General features: G+C 59.7%; 1 protein-coding gene and 1 non-coding gene across 5 annotated transcripts in view; one reads left to right on the top strand and one right to left on the bottom strand.

Annotated features, from left to right (window-relative positions):
* Positions 1 to 15,241, top strand: part of NR5A2 (nuclear receptor subfamily 5 group A member 2) — a 58,589-nt gene extending 43,348 nt beyond the window's left edge. For all 4 annotated transcript variants that reach the window (XM_070401298.1, XM_070401301.1, XM_070401300.1 and 1 more), the window contains 2 exons: positions 333 to 480; positions 14,935 to 15,241. In XM_070401298.1, the coding sequence (XP_070257399.1) occupies positions 333 to 480; positions 14,935 to 15,182 (396 nt within the window). In that variant the 3' untranslated portion in view covers positions 15,183 to 15,241. The remainder of the gene's footprint in view (positions 1 to 332; positions 481 to 14,934) is intronic.
* On the bottom strand, positions 10,843 to 10,979 carry LOC138999396 (small nucleolar RNA SNORA2/SNORA34 family). Its single transcript, XR_011469386.1, has one exon. It is a non-coding gene; the product is annotated as a small nucleolar RNA SNORA2/SNORA34 family (small nucleolar RNA).
* Positions 15,242 to 22,461: the final 7,220 nt, after the last annotated feature.

Here is a 22,461-nt window from a genome sequence, read left to right as displayed (position 1 = left end):
ATAAAAAAAGGGTGTATATATGTATATATATATGTATATACATATACACACACACACACACACACACACACTTTGAACGATTATAAAATCAGGGTTGACTGACATACTGCTCATTTTCAAAATTAAGTGCGTTATCAACAGTTAAAGTGTGTCTACATTTTGGGGGGGACGCCTTATCTAGAAACTGTACGGTAAATATCTAACATTCCGTGAAAACCCGTTCCCTACAAAGCCATCGACGCACTTTGATTTATCAGAACAATCATGGTGACGGTCTCGGGCGGCTGGCGCGTGGCCGGGCCTGACCGCCGCCCCGGGCTTCTGTGTTGCAGGTGGATTACTCCATCATCGCGGCGCAGGCGGGGGCCACGCTGGGCGGCCTCATGAGCCACGCCCAGGACCTGGTGGCCAAGCTGCGCTCCCTGCAGTTCGACCAGCGGGAGTTCGTGTGTCTGAAGTTCCTGGTGCTCTTCAGTCTAGGTAAGTGCTCTCCTGCTCCTGCTCCTGCGCCCGGTGCCCGGCTCGGTGGTCCCTCCCGTCCACGCGTGGTTTCCGTCCACCGAGACCACGCCCTTCCCCCCCCACGTGAACGTGTCCGTGTGTCCGCCTGGTTCTGGGACAGGCTGGGTGCGGAAGCGGTGGTGTGAGTCCAGCGATGGCGAACCTTCTGAGCTCGGCATGTCAGCATTCTGAAAAACCCTAACTTCACTCTGGTGCCGTGTCACCTATAGAAATTTTTTGATCTTTGCAACCACAGTAAAACAAAGACTTCTATTTTTGATATTTATTTTATATATTTGAATGCCATTTAACAAAGAAAAATCAACCCAAAAGAATGAGTTCGCGTGTCACCTCTGACACGCATGTCATGGGTTCGCCATCACTGTGTGAGTCTGAAATCCTGAGTTTTCTTCCTTCGTGTCCATGACGAGGCGGTAGCGTCACATGACGTTCAGCGGAGATCGTTTAGGCTGGACGGAGGGTGTCAGAGTTTAGCCGTCTCTCTGCTGGGGATCGTCTCTGCGAGTCTTCCGTTTCCGCTTGCTGCCTGGGCTGTGCTTATTCTTGCGAAACATGAATCATAATAATTAAGAACCTGTTTCTTTTTTAAAATATATATTTCTATTGATGTCAGAGAGGAAGGGAGAGGGAGAGGGAGAGGGAGAGAGAAACATCCACGATGCGAGAGAATCATGGATCGGCTGCCTCCGGCACGCCCCACACTGGGGATGGAGCCCACAACCTGGGCCTGTGCCCTTGACCGGGAATCGAACCCTGACCTCCTGGTTCCTGGTTCCTGGGTCGATGCTCAACCACTGAGCCACGCCCGCCCGGCAAGGTGTGTCCTAAGTCTCTCTGGGGGTTCCCCAGGAGGTGCTGGTGCCCAGGCACCGCTCCGCGAGGGGAGAAGATGCTGGCTGTCATGGGGAAAGGGGCTGCGTCCGGGGAGCTTTGCAGAAGAAAGAGAACTAACAAGACAGATTAGCGAAACCAAGGTTCCCCGAGAGCCGGCCGAGAGCAGGCCGCTCGGTTTGCAATAAAAAGGGGATTAAGGAGATGGATTTTTATTGACTTCAAAGCTGCAGATTTTTCTGCCTGTCCTGCCCTTGGTTTCTGCATTGGGTTGGCCTCATAAAACAAACTTAAATAAACTTCTCGCCGAGTCCACTCATTACGTATTGGCAGGCGGCGGCCGAGCGAGGCCACGTCCCTCCGATGAGAAGGAGGGAAAAAAAAAAGTGCAGGAATCAGACCGACCAACATATGTTTTGCCTTTAGTCTCCCGCTCCACGCGGGCCACGCGCTCGCATCCTAAGAAATGAAATGACACAGCGCGGCGGCGCGAGCCAGATGTGCCCGCGCTCCGGCCGGCCCCTGGGTTTGCAAATTTCTCCTGACGTCCCCGCACAACTGTTGCTCATCAGGCGGGCGTCTGAAGCAATAGAGCCAGGGTCCCCGTTCACACGGAGTCGGTGCTTCCCGGGGAGGGAATTCCGTGTGTTGTTGTTGTGTCGGAAGGAACGGGCCCGAAAATGCAGGGCGAAATGCAGGCTGGGCCGAGCCCGGGCCCGATCCCCGGCACTTTCAGGACTAACCGCCATCCGTAGGAACGTCCCAGCCAGGCAAGCCCCGGTCTCTTGCCCCGGAACCGCCTTAGGGAGGTGAGGGGACCCTGGCGAGCGTAGGCCCGCTTGCTGGCACCTCCCAGGGTCACCTGGGGACTCTCGAGTCTCATGGTGATGAAATGCAAAATGCGGGGGGTGGGGGGGCGGTGAGGGGCCTTCCGGCATCTGGTGGTGGAGCTCTCTCGCTCTGGTGGCTGGTGAGAAGGATGGGTTGACTCACGGCCTGACGTTGGAAGAAGTAGAGATGGCCCTGGCCGGTGTGGCCCAGTGGATAGAGCGTCGGCCTGCAGACCGAAGGGTCCCGGGTTCGATTCTGGTCAAGGGCACATGCCTGGGTTGTGGCACACACACACACACATCACATGCACACGCATATGCACACATCACATGCACACACCAGATCACATGCACATGCACATCACATGCACACACATGCGCACACACACGCACTTGCACACGCACACGCACCACTGGCCCGTGAAGTCTCCTGGGGCAGATGTCCGCCCGCCCCTTTCCCCAGGCGTGCTGGTTCCCCAGCTCCCCATGAAGTCACATAAGCATTGGGGGTCCCCCCACCCCCCACACCCCGTTCTTCTTACAATTCACACCCCCCTCTGTCGTCGCCTCCGCACGCGTGACATTCTAACTTAGGAAAGCCCCTCGCTGGCCACTGGTCAGCGGGCCCCGCACCTCCCCTCCGAGCCGAGGCGAGGCCAGGCCGGCGGGAGCCCTGATTAGCATGCGGGCCACGGGGCCGCTCGATATTTACAGCGCGGAGAGCGCAGCCGCGGATAATGGCACATAAAGCTGGTGCTCGTCTTAATTAAACGCGCCGTAATGGGTGTTGTGCGGGCTTTTTTCTGCTGCTGCTTTCCGTGAGCGAAGCAGTTTAGCAAGGCCCAGCGATCACTCACGCCGGGGCTCTGAGCCTGGACTTAATCAATACGTGATTTACGGCCGCGGGAGCAGGCTCGGCTCGGCCATTCGTCCGCCGCCGGCAGGAGGCTCAGAGCCGGATCGCGGCTTTTCGGGCCCGTTTCGGAACAGCTCCCGCCTGAGAAATAGCAGTGGTTGTTGTGTTTTGGGTGTTGCTCTTCATGTTGTCATTTCGCTAAATACCGCACTGGGGGGGGGGGGACCCCAACTCCATGGGGTCCCCTGTGGGAGCCTCCGTGGGGAGCTCTGTCCCCAGTCCCCCAACCCCTGAGCTTCCTGGGTTTTCCCAGACACTCTGGCCTCAGCCCTGAAAACACAGCGAGTCCCAGGCTTGTCCCTGAGACAGGGACCCGCCGTGTCCCCAAGTCCAACCCCCTGTCGTGTCTGGATGAGGAAACCGAGACGAACAGCGAGGGGGCGTGTCCACGGGGCTGCAGAGCCGGGGTCCGAGCTGAAGCGTTTGGGGTCCCCCCAGAGGAAAGCAGCCCGGATGGGGGTTCCCGGTGTCGCTGCGTTATTTGCAAAACGAGACCCAGCTGTTGCTCGGCCGTCCTCTCCAACTGATTCTAAAAATGTCCCCGTGGTGGCAGGAGGCCTGTCGCCCGCGGCCACACACACGGTCACACACACCTGGGCTCGCCGGCTCCCCCGGGGGCACAGCGAGCTCCGGGCCGTCCGTGCAGGTCGGGGTGACCTGAGTGACAAGCTGACCTCACATCGGCCGACTGGGCCTCGTCTGGAGGGGACGGACGGCGCCCTGCGTGCGTGCCACCCGCGCTGCGTCTCGGGCAGCGCTCTCTCAGCGCCCGCAGCCTCTCTGAATTAGGCCTTTCTCTCTGCTTGTTGGTCCTAAGAGAACACAGTTCTTCTATTCGTCTTACTACCATTTATGGGAGACTTTCTGGTAAGACCCAGGTTTTTTTTTCCGTTAGCATCACATTACAGGTCTTTAAAACTCTGACCCACCCGGCTGGTGTGGCTCAGTGGTTGAGCCTCGACCGAGGAACCAGGAGGTCAGGGTTCGATTCCCGGTCAGGGCACAGGCCCGGGATGCAGGCTCGATCCCCAGTGCAGGGCGTGCAGGAGGCAGCCGATCCATGATTCTCTCTCATCATTGATGCTTCTCTCTCTCCCTCTCCCTTCCTGTCTGTATCTGCTTTTTTTTTTGGGGGGGGGGGCCTGAATATAATAATAAAATTAGCAGAATCTCCCCTCCCTAAATGGCTAGAAACTACAGGGACTGCACTGAGTTGAGCACGACGGTAGGAAATGGAGCTTAAACGACGAATTCCTGTGCGTTTTTAAGTACTTCTCCGGACACCGAAATACCAAGTTTCATCCTAAAATCCTCAGTGTATCCCTGATACTCAAAGTCAGGATAGAGTTCAAATGATCAGCAGTTTCTTTCCAGAAAAAAAGAAACTTTTTGTTTTTTTTTTTTACAAAAGGGTATTGTTCTTCTCGACGGCCCCCCCGGGGGCTGTGGGACAAATGGCCTAACCACACGTGCTGGCCCTCGTCCAGCCTGACCCACATCCACGGGCCGGGGCCTGGATACTGTAACAGTATCGCTTCTAATTATAACTTCAAGGCACTTCCTCTTCCCAAGAAGTAGCTGCGAAGGCAGGTTCTTATCTCCCCGAAGCCAGGCCGCCTGGAGGCAAAACATCTCCACGCACCCAGCGGCCGGGTCACCGTGTCCGCTGACCCCAATGCAGTTGATTATTTAATGGGCCCACCGTCCACCGACTGTAATTAACAATGCGAAGGGAACGTTCTTTTTGTGTGTTTTTAAGTATATTTCTATTGAGCCCAGAGAGCAAGGGAGAGGGAGAGAGAGATGGAAATATCAATGAGGAGCCCTAGCTGGTTGGGCTCAGGGCTGAAGGGTCCCGGGTTCGATTCCTGCCGGGTCAAGGGCACAGGCCCGGGTTGCGGGCTCCATCCCCAGGAGGGGGCGTGCAGGAGGCAGCCGGTCCATGATTCTCTCTCATCATGGATGTTTCTATCTCTCCCCCTCCCTCTCCCTTCCTCTCTGGAATCAATAAAAAATATATTTTTTGGAAAAGAAAGAGGAGGGCGAGGGAACTGCTGATGTCACCCCCACCCCCTTCAGAGGGTGACACGTTTTCTCGCCACCCGTGCGCCCTTCTGTTAGGACGCATCGGGCAAAGCCAGGACCGGCTCTGAGGGAACCCCCCGCCCCCGTTCCTCCGATGGCGCCGTAATTTACCGCCCGGCGTCAGGAGCCTCCGATTTCCTGCCTCCCGTGAAACATTGTGCTTTCCTTGTCCATTGATGTAGCAACTCTAATGGTTACAAGCAGCTACAGGAAAATCAATAGCGCGCTTTCTTCCCTGAGACGCCCGCCCGCCCGCCCGTGGGGAGCCCCGCGCGCGCGCGCGCACAGGCTGGAGCGTTACGCACACGCGCCGGTGAGATGCGCGCCCGCGATGCGGGGCACCAGGGCCGGGTTTCTCGGGACCAGACCACAAACGGTGGCACCAACCCCATCGGCCGTGGGGAAGGGAGAGCCTGGGGCCTCCTCGGACGGGGCGGCGCCATCCCTTTGCAGAAGGAAAGCAGCCGTGGCCGCGCGGACGCGTTCGCTTCTGCAACTGGCCCCTCAAGGCCACCGGGCGGGGGGCGGGGTGCCCGTTAATGTTCACTCGGGTGGCGACGCGCAGGAGGCCACCGCCTGAAAGCGAACGGTGCCGTGGCCGAGGGCGCAGCACGCAGCCGAGCCAAGGCCCCGGGAACCCCGAGAAGGGTCTCCGGGTGCCAACGTCTCAACCTTGGGGTTCGGCGCCTGGACATACGGAGGCGCGAAGTCCAATTCCCTTTCCCAGCACAGAAGACAGAGGCGGTTTTAAAGCAACAAGTGCCTGGCCTGGGGGGGGGGGGGGGGGGGGGGGCGCGTCTTAGCCACCAATTGTCATGGAAACGAGAATGCGGGGCCGGTGCCGTGTGCGCTGGGTGCCCGGGGGGCCGGTGCCGTGTGCGCTGGGTGCCCGCCGGCCTGGGTGCCGTGTGCGCTGGGTGCCCGCGGGGCCGGGTGCCTTGTGCGCTGGGTGCCCGCGGGGCCGGGAGCCGTGTGCGCTGGGTGCCCGGGGGGCCGGTGCCGTGTGCGCTGGGTGCCCGGGGGGCCGGTGCCGTGTGCGCTGGGTGCCCGCGGGGCCGGTGCCGTGTGCGCTGGGTGCCCGGGGGGCCGGTGCCGTGTGCGCTGGGTGCCCGGGGGCCGGTGCCGTGTGCGCTGGGTGCCCGCGGGGCCGGTGCCGTGTGCGCTGGGTGCCCGGGGGGCCGGTGCCGTGTGCGCTGGGTGCCCGCGGGGCCGGTGCCGTGTGCGCTGGGTGCCCGCGGGGCCGGTGCCGTGTGCGCTGGGTGCCCGCGGGGCCGGTGCCGTGTGCGCTGGGTGCCCGCGGGGCCGGTGCCGTGTGCTCTGGGTGCCCGCGGGGCTGGTCGGGCCGCGGGAGGTCTGCACCATCCCAGCCCCCGTCTGTGCGCGGGAAGCGATTTCCCCAGGAGACCCTTCAGCGCGCACGTGCGGGGAGATGCGGCCAAGCGCGCACGCGCCCCTCGCCCACAGGCACGATCTGCGCGAAGGGTTGTCCCATTTCACGATTAGGATCCAACGCCAAGCCCGGCGATAGGAATTATCTGTAGAGATGATGCCTTTGGCAAGACATGGAGGCCGGACCCGGGCTAACCCTTTGGCGTTCACGGGAGAGTCTCAGATACTCTTCTGGAGCAACAATCAACCAACAGCAAACGCACAGAAACCTTCAGCAGATCCGCCTCCCCAAACACCATTTAAAAATGCTGAGGGGTCCCTGGCTGGTTTGCTCAGTGGTTAGAGCCTCGGACTGAAGGGTCCGGGTTCGAGTCCCGGTCAGGGCACATGCTCAGGTTGCGGGCTCGATCCCCAGTGTGGGGCGTGCAGGAGGCAGCCGGGCCATGATTCTCTCTCATCACTGATGTTTCTATCTCTCCCTCTCCCTTCCTCTCTGAACTCAATAAAAATATATTTAAAATAATAATAATTCATATAATCCAATCGCTAATTGTGATCTTAACTTCCACTGATTTTTTTTTTTTTGCTAGTTTCCTGGTTGCCATTTTGCTCATTATTGACGCACAGTATTTATTTTAATTTTTTTGTTTTCTTTATTTATTTTGTTTATGTATTTTTTGTTCATCCTCACCTGAGGATATTATCCCATTGGTTTTTAGAGAGAGGGGAAGAGAGAGGGAGAGACAGAGAGAAACATCGATGTGACAGAAACACATCAATGGGTTGCCTCCTGCACCCGCCCCGACCAGGGCCAGGGCCCGGGAGGAGCCTGCAACCGAGGTCCGTGCCCTTGACTGGAATCGAACCCGGGACCCTTTGGTCTGCAGGCTGACGCTCTATCCACTGAGCCACACCTGCCAGGGCTTTTCATTCTATTTATTTTATTTTTTTTACATTTTAACCTCCTTCAGATGGGGCTGTCCCACTAGTCGTGGGGACCTGAGGGTCACGGGACGGCCAGGCAATTAGCATGTGGGTGCAGCTAACAGAACCTCTGTGATGGACGCTGACCCTTCCCGCTAGGTCACGCTCTGCCCTTTGTAATAAACCCATCGTCTGGCAGCCAGGGTGCAGCCTTGCCACCCACGGTCCCTCTGGTTAAGAAGAAACCTTCCCATGAGAGAGGACCCCTCGCCCCCAGCAGCGGGAGAGCCTTTGATCCGAAGGTCCCCATGTCCCCGTGTCCCCGCCGCCCAGCCCCGAGCTCCGGCCGCCCAGCCGGGAGCAGGATATTACACCCGGGAGGGGCTTTCCACGCCGCCCCGCCCCCCCCCAGCCCCGCACGTCCCGTGAATGTGACGGGGAAATCCAGATGACAGCGAACTTGCCACCAGCGCCACCTGGCTCCCCGCCAGGGAGGCCGCCGGTCAGGCATCCGCACCTGAGGGAGGGGGTCCGTGTGCTTTAAAAATAGGTTCCACGAAAGAGCGGGTGTTACGCAGGAGCTGAGAGAGCGGGAGAATGAGCAGACAGACAGGAGGGAGGGAGAGAGAGGGAGGGAGGAGAGAGAAAGAGAGAGAGAGAGAGAGAGATCGTAGAAAATCCAACACAGCCCGGCCCGTGTGGCTCAGTGGTTGAGCCCTGACCTATGAACCAGGAGGTCACGGTTCGATTCCCGGTCAGGGCACAGGCCCGGGTAGGGGGCGTGCAGGCGGCAGCCGATCCATGGTTCTCGCTCATCATTGATGTCTGTCTCTCTCTCTCTCTCTCTCTCTCCCTCTTCCTTCCTATCCCAAATCAATAAAAATGTTTTTTGTTTTTTTTTTAAAAGAGGGAACTGGGAGTGAGACCAGCTAGTGAGGCCATGAGGCCCGCGCCGGGTCCACAGGTCTAAAATCACCCGCCTCGTTTCCCAGCTGTGCGAACGCTCGGACCCTACTCCCCGAATCACCGGCGTTGGCCACGGTGCTGTCTGCCACAGCAGAGGCCTGGCCCCGCTGGGAATTCACACGTGGGTGTGGATGGTACGGGTCCCCCCATCCTCAGGCCCCTCCCCACACGGGGCTGGAAACCGAGCGTCGCATTTTGTGAAGCGGATACGGCCGGACGGGCGGTGTTCCGGCACCGCCGGGACCCCCGCTGACAGCACCCGTGAAGGGCCAGCTTCCTTTGCGACATGTTTCTTCTCAACAAACCTGACCTGTTGGTTTTCTCTGCCACGTGGTTAAAAAAAAAAAAACCAAACAAATTGGGACTATGGATTTTCTGTCTTTCGCATAAAAAAACCTACCCCTGGGCCGGGGGATGAATTATTAATTTCAGTTATGCAAACGCCGCCGGCCCGCGTCTGGCTGTAACGATCCTGTCGGGTGATCGGACTCCTTCCCGTGTTTCTTGACTCCGAAGACCTTCCCCTTTTCACAATCCGAACAGCTCGGAGTCGGCGTTAGCCAGCTCGGCGACTTCCCCCTTCCTTCCAACCTCTGATCTTACGGAGCAGAACCGAGAGGCGCGAAGGCAGTGGTTCTCAACCTTGGCCGCACGTTAGAATCACCTGGGAATCTTTTCAAAGTCCTGATTTCTGGGCCTCCTCCTCCGGAAATTCTGTTTCTGTTACTCATGTGGTGGCCCCACCCCATCACAGAGAAACAGAATTTCCGGAGGACGGGGCCCAGAAATCAGGATTTTAAAAAGATTCCCAGGTGATTCTAATGTGCAGCCAAGGTTGAGAACCACTGAGCTAAGGGAAACGATGGAATAAGAAGTGCAGGCAAATGTCACTCTTTTCTAAAAAAAAATACGTGACTTATAATCTATATGTATATTTATTGATTTTTGGAGAGAGAGGAAGGGAGAGGGGGTGAGAGAGAAACATCCATGATGAGAGAGAATCACTGATCGGCTGCCTCCTGCACGCCCCTCACCGGGGATGGAGCCCACAAGTGGGACCAGAACCTGTGACGTACAACACACCTGGCTAATTGGGAACCAGCCCGCGGGGCAGCCCAAAGCCGAACCCCCGTGGACGTAAAGAAATGCAATTTCGGGGACCTCAGCCCCACGCTTTCCCTAAAGCCATGGGGCGGGCACAGGGAGGTACAATTAAAAGGGGTTGGGAGCCCGGCCAGGGTGGCTCAGTGGTTGGGCATCGACCTATGAACCAGGAGGTCCTGGTTCGAAAAACGAGGTGAAGGCAGCCGTCGGTGGGGACGAAGCAGCTGCTCCGGGCCCTGAGCCTCCACGGTGGCCCCGGACGACCGTGACGGTTAAAGGACGGGGTTTCTCCCAGATGCTCGACGAGGACCAGGCAGCGTCGATCGCGTGGGTGCCGGGGCCTGGGGCGCCCCTCTCCCGGGCAAACACGGTAACGCCGAGACCTGCTTCAGCTCAACCGTGCGAATCTCCGACCTCGTCTGCTAATCGCGCCTTGGTACTCTCAAACGTCGCCTTTCTGTTCTCTTAGAGAAAGGCAGTAGGAAGGCTGCAGGCCCGTGGCATCCCGCACGCAGTCCTGGGTGCTCCGCCACACACTCACACTCACACACACTCACACATACACACTCACAGTCACACATACACACTCACACACATTCACACACTCTCACACACATATACAGACTCACATACATTCTCACACACACATATATACACACACACACATACATACACACTCACACACACAGACATACACTCTCACACACACTCACACACACACGCACACACACACATACACTCACACTCACACGTGCACTCACACACACACATATACACAGTCACACACACTCTCACACACATATACAGACTCACATACATTCTCACACTCTTGCACACGCACATACACACTCACACACAGTCACACACACTCTCACACACACATATATACTCATACACAGTCTCACACACACACACACGCACGCACACACTCACACACACAGACATACACTCACACACACACACTCACTCACACACATACACACACGCACACGCACATATACACTCACACTCACATGTGCACTCACACTCACACACATACACACTCACACACAGTCACACACATAAACAGACTCACATACATTCTCACACACACATACACACACGCACACACACACACAGACATACACTCTCACACACACTCACACGTGCACACACTCACACATACACAGTCACACACATATACAGACTCACATACATTCTCGCACACACACATATACACTCACACACACACACAGTCTCACACACACACACACACTGTAATATTCTTTATTTTTTAGATGTTTCTTCCTAACGAACTGACCGTTACATTCCCTAAGTTCTGAAATGGCCAACCGGCCGCAGAAAGACGTCTCTTTAGGCTCCTGCTTGAAGCCAGCGGCTCCGGCAAACGGCCGGCCTCGGTTCAGGGCCAGTCACCCTGTAACATTCGGATCGGCCGGGCTAACATCCGATCCGGGTTCACACAAGTTGGAAACCCGGTAATTAAATGCAAACACCGGCTCCTGCCAACGACGCTGAGAAGCCTTTGAGCCGGCGTTTTTAACCGGCGCCGTCGGCCGCGGCCTCTCTTGTAAATTTCATCGCACCTGCGGGGCTTTTCGCCTTTCCACCGGCCGGGCCGCCGATTTGTCCCGAGGCAAAGCAGGCCGCTCGCCCGGCAGCCGGACTGAACTCTTGGCTTAATGGATCCCCACGTGGGTCCGCCTGTTTAATTCTCTTTCATATGCTAACGCAGCTTTATTCACGGTCCGGTCCGGGCGGCGCCCCCTGCGCGGGCTGACCCTCATGCTCCGGCCAGAGAAGCAGCAAACCTGGCGAGGACCGCGCCACGCGAGGGTCCGCACGGCGATCGGTGCCCACGCGGGACTGGACCCGCGTGGATGTGACCACGGGGACGGCGGACGCCCCTTCCTCCGAGGGAGGGCCGCCTGGTGCCGGGGGACCTGTGTGTTCTGGGGACGGGGGGCTTTGATCGTCACATCGGGGCTGTTCCGGCTCGAAAGGCTCCACCGGTCCCCAGCCCTGGATTCTTGGTGCGTTTCCGGGCGGTTTCTCTGTCCTCGGGTGGGGAGAGGCTGGTAAAACACGTGTGCCCGCCGAGCGCCAGCGCAGGGGAGCTGGCTCGGACCGTCCCCACGCGGGGTAGCTGTACCTCCTCTTCTCCCCGCTCGTCCCGCCGTCCGGCCACTCCCTGGGGTCCCCGCCAGGCCCTGGAGTTCCCACCACCGTCTGCGTGTGGCCCGGGACCGGGTCTGAGCCGCCGCCCCCGCTGGGCCGCTGCTGATGTCTGGACCTGGATTTCCAGCTGTTTCCTCGCAGGTCTCGGATGCACCGCGTGCTCCATGATTTCAGAGAGGAAGGGAGAGGGAGATAGAAACATCAGTGATGAGAGAAAATTGCATCAGCTGCCTCCTGCACACCCGAAACTGGGGATCGAGCCCACAACCCGGGCATGTGCCCTGACCGGGAATCGAACCCGGGACCCTTCAGTCCACAGGCTGATACTCTATCCACTGAGCCACACCAGCCAGGGCCCGTTCAGATCTTTTAAAGGGCCAGATGAGATTTTATATCCTTCCCCACCCCCCCTTCCCCCCCCCCCCCCGCCCTCGCACGTGTAGAAAATTAACAAAGATAACCATCTTCTCAGCAGAAGCAGGGCACCCCACGGGGCCTCCCCCTCCCCCGCCCCCACCCCCACCCCTTGCTCAGCAAAGGACCCGCCACCGAAAAGCGTGCTGACCCGGAGGGTTCACCGGCCGTGCCCGGGTGGCAGGTGCCCGGGCGGCGGCAGCCAGCGTCTGTCTGCATCCTCGGACCCAGCCCGACGCCCCCTGCGCCCGGGAGCGGGGCCGTAATGTATGCGGGGAGACCTGAGGGGGGGCCTGGCGAGGAGGGTGGAGGCCCCGCGCACCCCCTGCGAGCTCAGCGCGAGGCGGCTTCGAGGAAGAGCCGGTAATTAGTCCCCGAGTGCATCCGGGAGAACAGATGAGAGGCGGCTACTCGGAGGCCTGGCCAGTCATCAAAATTTAAAGGCCGCGGGGAGAGGACGTGGAGGAGGGCGCCTGCGTGCAGACCGCAGCCCCGAGTGGGCAGCGCCGGGCTGGTGAGCGCGCGTGTGTAAGGTGTGTCGCCATGTAAGCGTCACCCGCATTTCAGGGGAGCACGCGCCCCACTGGGGGTGGAGGGAGCCCGCCACCCGGGCGCGTGCCCTTGACCGGAATCGAACCCGGGACCCTTCCGTCCGCGGGCCGACGCTCTAGCCACTGAGCCACACCAGCGAGGGCCCGGCTGTCTTTTTCTTGACCCTGTCTCCCCATCAATCAATATTTATTTATAAAGGCCCCTCGGGCCGCGGGTGCCTGGCGGGTGGGGAACCTCGGGCCCGCGGGCCGTATCGGAGAAGGCCCCCCGACACCTTCTGGCCTGGCCCTGCCACGGCATCCGGGGCGAGTTCGTGAAATGCCTGACCCCACAGAGCAGGCTCGTGTTCAAGTGGGTGATTGTGGGCGGCCGGCGAATGATGTCATCAAGATCCCAAGGGCCCGGGGCAGAGAGACACAAAGGTTCCCCACCCCCCCCTGTCGTGAAACAGAGGGAAGAGAGATGAGGAAGCAGAACAGGCTGTGGCACCTCAGAGGGGAGGGAGGGAGGGGAGGGAGGGAGGGAGGGTAGAGATCAACCAATGAACTTGTGTGCATTTAGGCATCACCCGGGGACAGACAATGGGGTGCTGAGGGCCTGGGGGGTGAGGGGAGGGGGAACGGGCTGGGAGAGGTTAATGGTGGCAAACGGAGAGCCTAGGTCAGTGGTCAGCAAACTCATTAGTCAGCAGAGCCAAATATCCACAGTACGACGACTGAAATTTCTTTGGAGAGCCACATTTTTTAAACTTAAACTCTATAAGTAGGTACATTGTTATTCACTTAATTAGGGTGCTCCTCAGGCTTAGGAAGAGCCACACTCAAGGGGCCAAGGAGCTCCATGTGGCTCGAGAGCCGCAGTTTGCCGACCACGGGCCTAGGTAACACTTTCCACAATATTTAAAACGATGAATCACAAACAAGAAAGAAAGAAACCAGGGGGTCCCCAGGAGGGAGGCCGAGCGGGCGGCCAGCGCCCCCGTCTCTCTCTCCGAGTGACCCAGGACGAAACGCCAGGCCACGTCTCCGACCTCAGGCCCCACCGTCAGGCGGAAGGGCCCGGCCGGCCTCTACCTGATGGCGATCGTCAGCCAGGGAGCCCTGGGTTCTGGGCGTCCGGGCCGCGCGGGCTCCTGGCGGCCGCTGGAGTTGCCAGATGGTCCATTAGCTCAGGCGGGCGGGCGGGCGGGGCCTTCAGAGTCTTTTAGAAAATGTCACCCGGACAAGGGCCCTGTCACTCCTGATCGGGATGAACTCCATCAGACCCAGCCGCCGACCTTACCTGGGTCAGGAATCAATGCCGCGGTTCAGGCTGGGGCGGGTCGCGGGGTTCGGAGCGGCCCCACCACTGGGGACCCATTTGCTGGCGGTATAATGACCCCCCTCGCCCTGGTGTCCGGTGGGGACAGAGGTGACCTTGCTGGGGGCCGGCGGTGTGTAACGGGCGGGCGGCGTGGGCGGGATTTCGACCAGACGTCCTTCCCGGGCCCTTTCCCATCCCCTCCCTGCCAGGAAGCTGGGTGCGCAGGGCTCGTGGGACACGGGCCGCGGAGGGGGGGCGCACCGTGAGGAGGGGAACGCCGCCGGGCGCTGAGCCCTGGCCGGTGTGCTCAGTGGTTAGAGCGTGGGCCCGCGCACCGAAGGGTCACGGGTTCGAGTCCCAGTCAAAGGCCCATACCTGGGTTGCAGGTTGGATCCTCCCGCCCAGGGCGGGTGGGGGAGACAACCAATCCATGTTTCTCTCTCTCTCTCCCTCCCTCCCCCACCCTCGGTCCCTCCCTCACTTCCAGGCTACCTCCCCTCCTTCCTTCCACTCTCTATAAAAATGGGGAGAGAGAAAAAATCCTTGAGTGAGGATTAACACACACACACACAAAACAGAAATGAAACACCACTGAGCCCTGGCCAGTGTGCTCAGTGGTTAGAGCGTTGGCCCGCGCATCGAAGGGTCGCGGGTTCGATTCCCAGTCAAGGGGACGTACCTAGGTTGCAGGTTGGATCCCCACCCCAGTCGGGGCGCACGCAGGAGGCAGCCCATCCATGTCTTTCTCTCACATCGATACTCCTCTCTGTCTCTCTCTCTCTCTCTCTCCCCCTCCCTCCCACTCTCTATAAAAACGAAAAGAGAAATACCCTCCGGTGAGGATTAACACACCAAACCAGGACGGAATCCCCACTGACCGTGTGCTTCTCTCTCTCCCTCTCCCTCTCCCTCTGCATCCAGACGTGAAAAGCCTGGAGAACCTGCAGCTGGTGGAGGGGGTGCAGGAGCAGGTGCACGCGGCGCTGCTGGACTACACGGTCTGCAACTACCCGCAGCAGGCGGAGAAGTTCGGCCAGCTGCTGCTGCGGCTGCCGGAGATCCGGGCGCTCAGCCTGCAGGCCGAGGAGTACCTGTACTACAAGCACCTGAACGGGGACGTGCCCTACAACAACCTGCTCATCGAGATGCTGCACGCCAAGCGGGCCTGAGCGCGGCCGGGGGTGCGGCCGGGGCGCCCCACTTTCCGGACGGAGGGAGCCAGACGGGTGTGGGGAGGGGAGAGCGGACGGGAACCAGGAGGGGGAGGTGCTCTGGGCTGCTCCATGCCGCACCCAGGAGAGCCTGGGGGGGAAGGGGCCGCGTCTAGGAGAAGGCACCACCGTCCCGTGCCGGACGAGACAGCAGCTGGAGGCTGCATCAGGGTCCTCATGTTGGAAACTGTGAGCCCGGACCTCCTCGGCCTGGGAGACGCGGTCAGGCCGGGGTGGGACTCCCTGTCGGACGCCGGCCCCGCGGCAGGGCGACCTCGGACCGAACGATTCTCGTATATTCACACCGATCTCCGTGGTGAGGCAGTCGAGGGGCAGCCCGGCGTCGGGCACGGGGCACACCCGGCGGTGATGGGAGCCTGCAGCATCTCCGCCGGCCCCGCGCACCTGAGACAGCAACTCCCCAAGGCCGATCGGCTGCACCTGGGACAGTCCCTCCTTTCCCGGCAAGAACCCAGCACCTTCTGTCCTGCGATCCATCCATCCATCCATCCATCCATCGAGGAATCTATGCTAAGGACGCAGCCACGCCCGCTGGCCGCTCCCCGAACCCTGACAACGCGCAGACGTCCGTGCCTGAGACCTGCCCACCGCGCGTGAGAACCGTCCGTGAACGTGTCGGCCGGCCATGCCCCGAGCGTTCTGGCTTGTCTGGTCTTGTGCTCGCAATGTTACAAAAAAGGAGAAAAGAAAGAAAGAGCAGGCAGTATCCGCTCTCTCTCTCCCATGCCGATGGGCGCACGAATGGCCAGGAAGGGAAGTGGCTACGCAGCGTCAAAGCCGAGGTCGCCTGGACCCTACGGCGGCTACAGGTACTGGGGCAGCGGCAACGGTCGGGTCTCATGTAAAAAAAAGAAAAAAAGAAAAAATTCTGGCCCAAAGGCCCGTCCGCACACGTCCATCTGCGTGAGCTTCCCTTTTAAAAATTAAACTCGCCACCGTCCCGCCCGGGGCGCCTCCTCGTCGCGGCCGGGGGACGTTGAAGGCAGACGGGGGCAGCGAAAGCTACGCTCACGGGGAAGGCCGGACGCGCCGATAAATGGGCCGAACCCCGAATGGAGACGTGATATTTTTTTTTTTTTTACATGCAGCTGGAAAGCCATTCGAGGGATTGAGATCTTCCCCAAAAGGGAGACGAAGAGAGGGATTGCTGACCCTCCGAGTCACGGGCCAAAGTTTGCAGAACAAATATTAGGGGGGGAGAGACGGGGGGGCGAAGATGTGCCGAGCGATCGCCCCCCCGACATCACCATCAGTGTTACCAGCACGCAATTGCCACGGGTCCCGGCGTCTTGCCTTATCTCGCAACTCTGAGGGGTTCGCTGCGCGGATGCGAATCACCTTTACAATAAAGTATTACTGCGTGAAAAGTCCCAGAACATATAGTGTTTACATTCTTTAGGTCCTGTGTTGGGGGGGGGCGGGACGGGCGGGGCCGGGAGCCGTGATAAAGACCACGTAGCTCCAGCAGTACTTCCCTCGACGTTCTTGTTTCTGATCGGTCATTCCTCTGAACCACCGCCCTTCGTTGCTGTCGATGTCGTGAGACACTAAAATCAGAGATCGGGGGTCGCGCTGAGATGCTGTTTAATTTTATTTTTTTGAGATGATCGGCGGCACAATCACTTGTAGAAACTGTAAAGAGAAGATGATGATAAAAATAAAAGTATCTCCTAGTCCCTCCATTTCTCCCCCATCCCCCCCCCCGCCCCCCATAAATGTGTCTGGCTTTGGAATAGGTTTATTTATATTGTATATCCTCGTTCCTCGACTGTAGACGATGATGATGCTAATTTATTGTCCCTCCGTTTCCCCTCTGTATACGCTGGAGCCCAGACGGGGAGAAACCAAATACATAACGTGTGTACTGTCGCATGTCGTCAAGGTAGAGGCACGGGCCTCCGGGGCGGAGAAGGGTCGTGACGGACTGAGAACCATTCACTCGATTAAATGTCTGTAAATCTCCACCCGGATTTCTGTGGTTCCTTTCGCAGCCTGGACCGCCCCTGCGTTTGCGAGCGGACGGAACAGGGTGGGGTCCCGGCCTGCCCGCGCTCCCCCGCCGTGGTGAGCCGCAGACCAGAGACACGTGTGGCGGCGTGCGTGGGCGCGAAGGGGGTTATCTTATTACTGGAGGCCCGATGCACGAAGATTCGTGCAGGAATGGGCCTTCCTTCCTCTGGCTGCCGGCACCACGTTGGCTCCTGACGGAGCCACCTTTCCGACTTCCCACGCTGCCCAGAGGCCCAGAGTGGCTGGGGCGGTGCAGAATGCCTGCGTCATCACCATGGCAACAACACAAGCATCCCACCCTGCCCCTGGCTGCTCGGCGCCTGCATATGCAAATTAACCCGCCATCTTTGTTGGGTTAATTTGCATACTCACTCCTGATTGGCTGTGGGCGTCGTGAAGGTACGGTCAATTTACATCTTTCTCTTTTATTAGTGTAGATTGATGTGAGTCTCCTCGCATGTTCGTCCACGTGAGGGGTGCTCGGTGGCTAAGCTGCGTGTCCACGGCTCCGAGCGGGGTCTCGGCCACCTGTGTTCCCTTCCTGGCTCACGGGGGAGCTGGCCCGAGCCCCCATCCAGAGCGTGAGCTAGGCCGGCAGCAGCACGGCTCTCGGGTCAAAACCAAGCTCAGTGGACAGAGCGTCGGCCTGTGCCCTGAAGGGTCCCCAGTTCGATTCCCAGTCAAGGGCACAGGCCCGGGTCTCAGGCTTGATCCCCAGTAGGGGGCGTGCAGGAGGCAGCCGGTCCATGATTCTCTCTCATCATTGCTGTTTCTCTCTCCCTCCCTCTCCCTTCCTCCCTGAAATCGATTTAAAAAAATGAAAAGCCAAGTCGGCTAGAAGCCCTGTGCAGAGGCGTGGTGTCCACAGTGAATGAGAGGGTTTCGTCCCAGAACCAGGAGACCAACGGGAGGTTAGGAGATTGGGGATCAAGGTGCGGGGGTAAGTTATTTGGAGGGTCTTGAACATTGCAAAAAAATAGATGGGTTTTTTTCCTTAAAGTATGTTTTTATTGATTTCAGAGAGGAAGGGAGAGCGAGAGAGAGAGAAAGAAACATCAAGATGAGGGAGAATCATGGATCGGCCGCCTCCTGCACGCCCCCCACTGGGGATCGAGCCCACCACCCGGGCGTGTGCCCTGAGCGGGAATCGAACCCTGACCTCCTGGTTCCTAGGTCGACGCTCAACCACTGAGCCACACCGGCCGGCCCACTGTTAAAATCCTGGTGGAGAGGGAGTTCCTGGAAGCCCGGCCGGCAGCCAGCGAGGTCCCTGTGAGGAGGGGCCTGCCCGCCGTCGCCCGGAACAACACAGCCCCGATCGCTAAGCCCGTCAGCCCGCGGCCGCCAGACGGGACCCAGCTCAGCTCAGGGGCCTGATCGTTACATCCGCTCCTCGCAGCCACGGCGCCGCGGTCCGTCCCTTTAACTGAGTTTGACGTTCTCTCCGAAGCCGGCACTGACGTGTGTTTGTGTGAGAACCCGGGAGAGAGCTCCCCTCCCGCCGCCCGACACGGGTCACGGGCTGTGCGGCCGAGTGGGCCCGGCAGCCCCCTGGAATAACAGGCCAGTGCTCCCCAGCGTCCGGCGGGAGTTGCACAGCCCGGCCCCTCGAAATAAACGCCCCGGCCCTTCCCCCCGTGGGCACCGGCTCTATGCCGAGTGGAGGGTCCGTCATGCAGGGGCTGGTAGGGGGCTGTGAGGATGGGTTTGTGTGCAGACAGGCAGAGAACCAATAGGAAACCTCGCCTGTGTGTTTCTTTATTTAATCTGATTTCAGTGATTCCAGAGAGGAAGGGAGAGGGAGAGGGAGACATCAACGATGAGAAAGAATCACGGACCGGCTGCCTCCTGCGCGCCCCACACTGGGATCGAGCCCGAGACCCGGGCCTGTGCCCTGACGGGGAATCGAACCCTGATCTCCTGGTTCGTAGGTTGATGCTCAGCCCCTGAGCCGCGCCGGCCGGGCCAGCATTAACCGGTTTAGATGGTGGCCTAGCGGTCCTCTCCTAACGTTTAAAATTACTCGCCTATAAAAATAACACGTTTCCAAAACAGAAAATGAATACATGAATAGATGGGGTGCTGCTTGCGGAGGCCGAGGAGGCTGGACAGGGGCCCCTCGAGGGCGAGACGATCAGGGAAGGGAGACGCCAGGAGACAAGGCCCCGGGGCCGCGGCTCCAAACAGGGAAGGATTTTTTAAAAAGGGGGAGAAGGGGGGGCGGTGGGAAGGGGGGGCATTGTTACACAGAAACAGAAAAGGTCTGTAAGACCAGGTCACACCAGAAGGGCACTCCCACCCTAACATGAAGGCGGCACCGGACTCCCTCATTCTGTGCAAAACGGTGGCCAAATAAGGCCTGGGTGTTGGGGGGGGGGGATAGGGGGGTTTATCTGTGCGCACAGGGGCTCCAGCTCCCGAAGGACGCATCCTCGGAGCTTCCTGCCTTTCCCTCGCGGCGCGGGGACCGCTCCGATGGTGGGGGGGCGGGGGGGGGGGGGCGGAATCAGGGGCTTTCCACCAGCGCTGATTTACGGCCCGGGGATGCCCGCGTCCTGTTTTCCCAGCGGCAGGAAGCGGCCCCACTACAGCCCGGCGCTCAGCGACGCCTCCAGCGGCCACGAGGGACCCAGGAGGGCCCGGCGCAGGCAGCCAGCGCGGACCCGGGACCGGCCTGTGGGTACATGTTCGCACACAACCCGGTGTCATTGCGGGGCAGTCGGCAAACGGAAGGCCCACTTTTCGGCGGTTAATCCTCACCAGAGGGCATTTTCCCGTTGACTTTTTTTTAAAAAATATTTGTATTGATTTCAGAGAGGAAGAGAGAGAGAGAAACATCCATGATGAGAGAGAATCATGGCTCGGCTGCCTCCCGCACACCCCACACTGGGGATGGAGCCCCCAAGCAGGGCCTGTGCCCCGACCGGGAATCGAACCCTGACCTCCTGGTTCATAGGTCGATGCCCAACCACTGAGCCACGCCGACCGGTGCGACTTTTTTTTTTTTTATCTTTTAAAGAGAGAGAATGGGAGGGATGGGAAGAGACAGAGAGAGAGAAACATCGACGTGAGAGAGACATCGACCGGCGGCCTCCCACACGCACCCCTAGTGGGGATCAAGCTCTCTGCCAGGTGCGTGCCCTTGACCGGAATCGAACCCGGGACCCTTCCGTCCCCCGGCCGCCGCGCTATCCACTGAGCCACGCCGGCCAGGCAGGACCTGCGTTTTAACAAGATCCCAGGTGACGGACACGCCTCCCGTTGGCCAAGCCGCCGGGGATCACAGAGCAACGCAGTTTGGCTCTTTTCAGGATCGTTCCCTAACTCCGATTGCAACCCCCTGTCTGAGAGAACATGACACAGCTGCCGGCTCGTGTGTAACAGTTTTAAAACGTGTTTCCGGCAGGGCCCTGGGCGTCCCGGTGCGTCTCCTGCTCCGACAGCGTTTGGACAGGACGGACCCAGGGACAGCCCCGCCCCCGCCTCCGGCCGCTCGCTCTCCTGCGTCTCATCTGGTCTCCACCTGAGCCACCACCTCCGAGACCGGCCAGCACCCGGCTGCCTCTCTGCCCTCACTCATTGCGAACAGCCACGCGCTCCCCAATTCGTCAGGAGGTGGAGGCCCAGTCCCCCCCCCCCCCCGCCGCCCCCCCCCCCCCCGCCCCCGGCCGCCTGCCCCGCCGGCCCCCCACCTACCTCTCGCTGGGCTTCTGTTTCGACCTTGACCGTGCGGCTGTGGAGGGTGGGGGTGGCCACCTCTCGCGCGAGTGGGTGGAGAAGAAGCCCGAGGGCCTGGGATCTGAGAGACGGGAACCAGCGCGGTGGCCACGTGCCCTTCCCGGACGCGCTGAGGCCTCCCGGGATGAGCGGGCGAAACTCAGGGCCAGGGAAGCCGCCCTGACCTTGACCTTGGAGAGGAGCCTGACCCAGGCCCTTTGGTAGCTGCAGCCCCAGGTTCTGCCCACACAGACCCGCCTCCCCGTGACCTCCTGCAGGTGAAACTCATCAGGAAGATGGGCCACGCCTGTCTCACCTCCGCAGGGCCCCCCCCCCCCCCCCCCCCCGAGCTGGGCTGGGCTAACGTCTCTTCGAAAGGCTCCCCCTCAGCACAACCAGGAGCCTTGGGGCCCAGAGGCCTTTGCAGGGGGGGGGGGGGGGGGCTGCCTCCCCCTGTTGTCTGGCGTTTACCTGAGCCTCTTCCCCAAAATTACTAGCCATTCTTTTAAAAAACAAAACAAAAAAAACCCACATGTTTTTATTGATGTCAGAGAGGAAGGGACAGGGAGAGAGAGAGAGAGAAACATCCATGATGAGAGAGAATCATGGATCAGCCGCCCCATGCCCGCCCCACACTGGGGATCCAGCCCGCAACCCAGGCAGGTGCCCTTGAACGGGGCTCGAACCCGGGACCTTTCCGTCCGCAGGCCGACGCTCTATCCACTGAGCCACACCGGCCAGGGCCACTGGCCGTTCTTGTAACCGCCCCGAAGCCCTCTCCCAGGCATTGGACCACATGACACAATAAAGCTTTTTGCAGCAAAAAAATAAAAATTTTTAAAAAAGCTTTTGCTAACACTCTAGTCTGCATGGTGAAGAAGCCATTTATCCTGAAGAATATAATGTATCGTCTCCATTTGATACAGTTGCAGATACAGGCTCTTTGGGGGCCCAGAGAAGTGGGGGAGGTGGCGGGGGGGGGGGGGGGGGCCGTGGTGGGTGACATGCGAGTGTCCACTTAAAATCCACTTAAGGAAGAGGTCACGGAGGGAGAGGCGGCCCAGGGGAGAGCCGTGCGGGGCACAGACAGCCCCGATCGCCCATAAATCCCTCGTAATGGCCGACTGTTCGGGGTGACTGGAAACCAAGTGCCTGCGGGGAGGGTGGGAGGGGGGAGGCGGAGGTGGGCGGCCGCAGGGACCGAGGGAGGGAGGGTGTGGGTGAGGCCGGCTCGGCTGTGGCAGAGCTCGCTCTAGTCCCGGGCCTCGGGGTGAGGGAAAGGCCGGACGGGGCGCCCCCTCTCGCTGATTCGGGGCATGAAATGTTCGCCTTCTTCCCAGCTCAGCTCCTGAGCCACGACGCCAGCCGGGCTCGTCTCTACCCATTTTACAGAGAAGGAAACTGAGGCCCAGAGACAAGAAATGTGCATCAGCCCGGCCGGCGTGGCTCCGTGGTTGAGCGTTGACCTATGAACCAGGAGGTCAGGGTT

This window comes from Myotis yumanensis, unplaced genomic scaffold, assembly GCF_028538775.1.
Source record: "Myotis yumanensis isolate MYYU_CA2020_CCGP unplaced genomic scaffold, mMyoYum1.0.hap1 SCAF_22, whole genome shotgun sequence".
Lineage (NCBI taxonomy): Eukaryota > Metazoa > Chordata > Mammalia > Chiroptera > Vespertilionidae > Myotis > Myotis yumanensis.
This window is presented reverse-complemented; position numbering and strand designations above follow the sequence as displayed.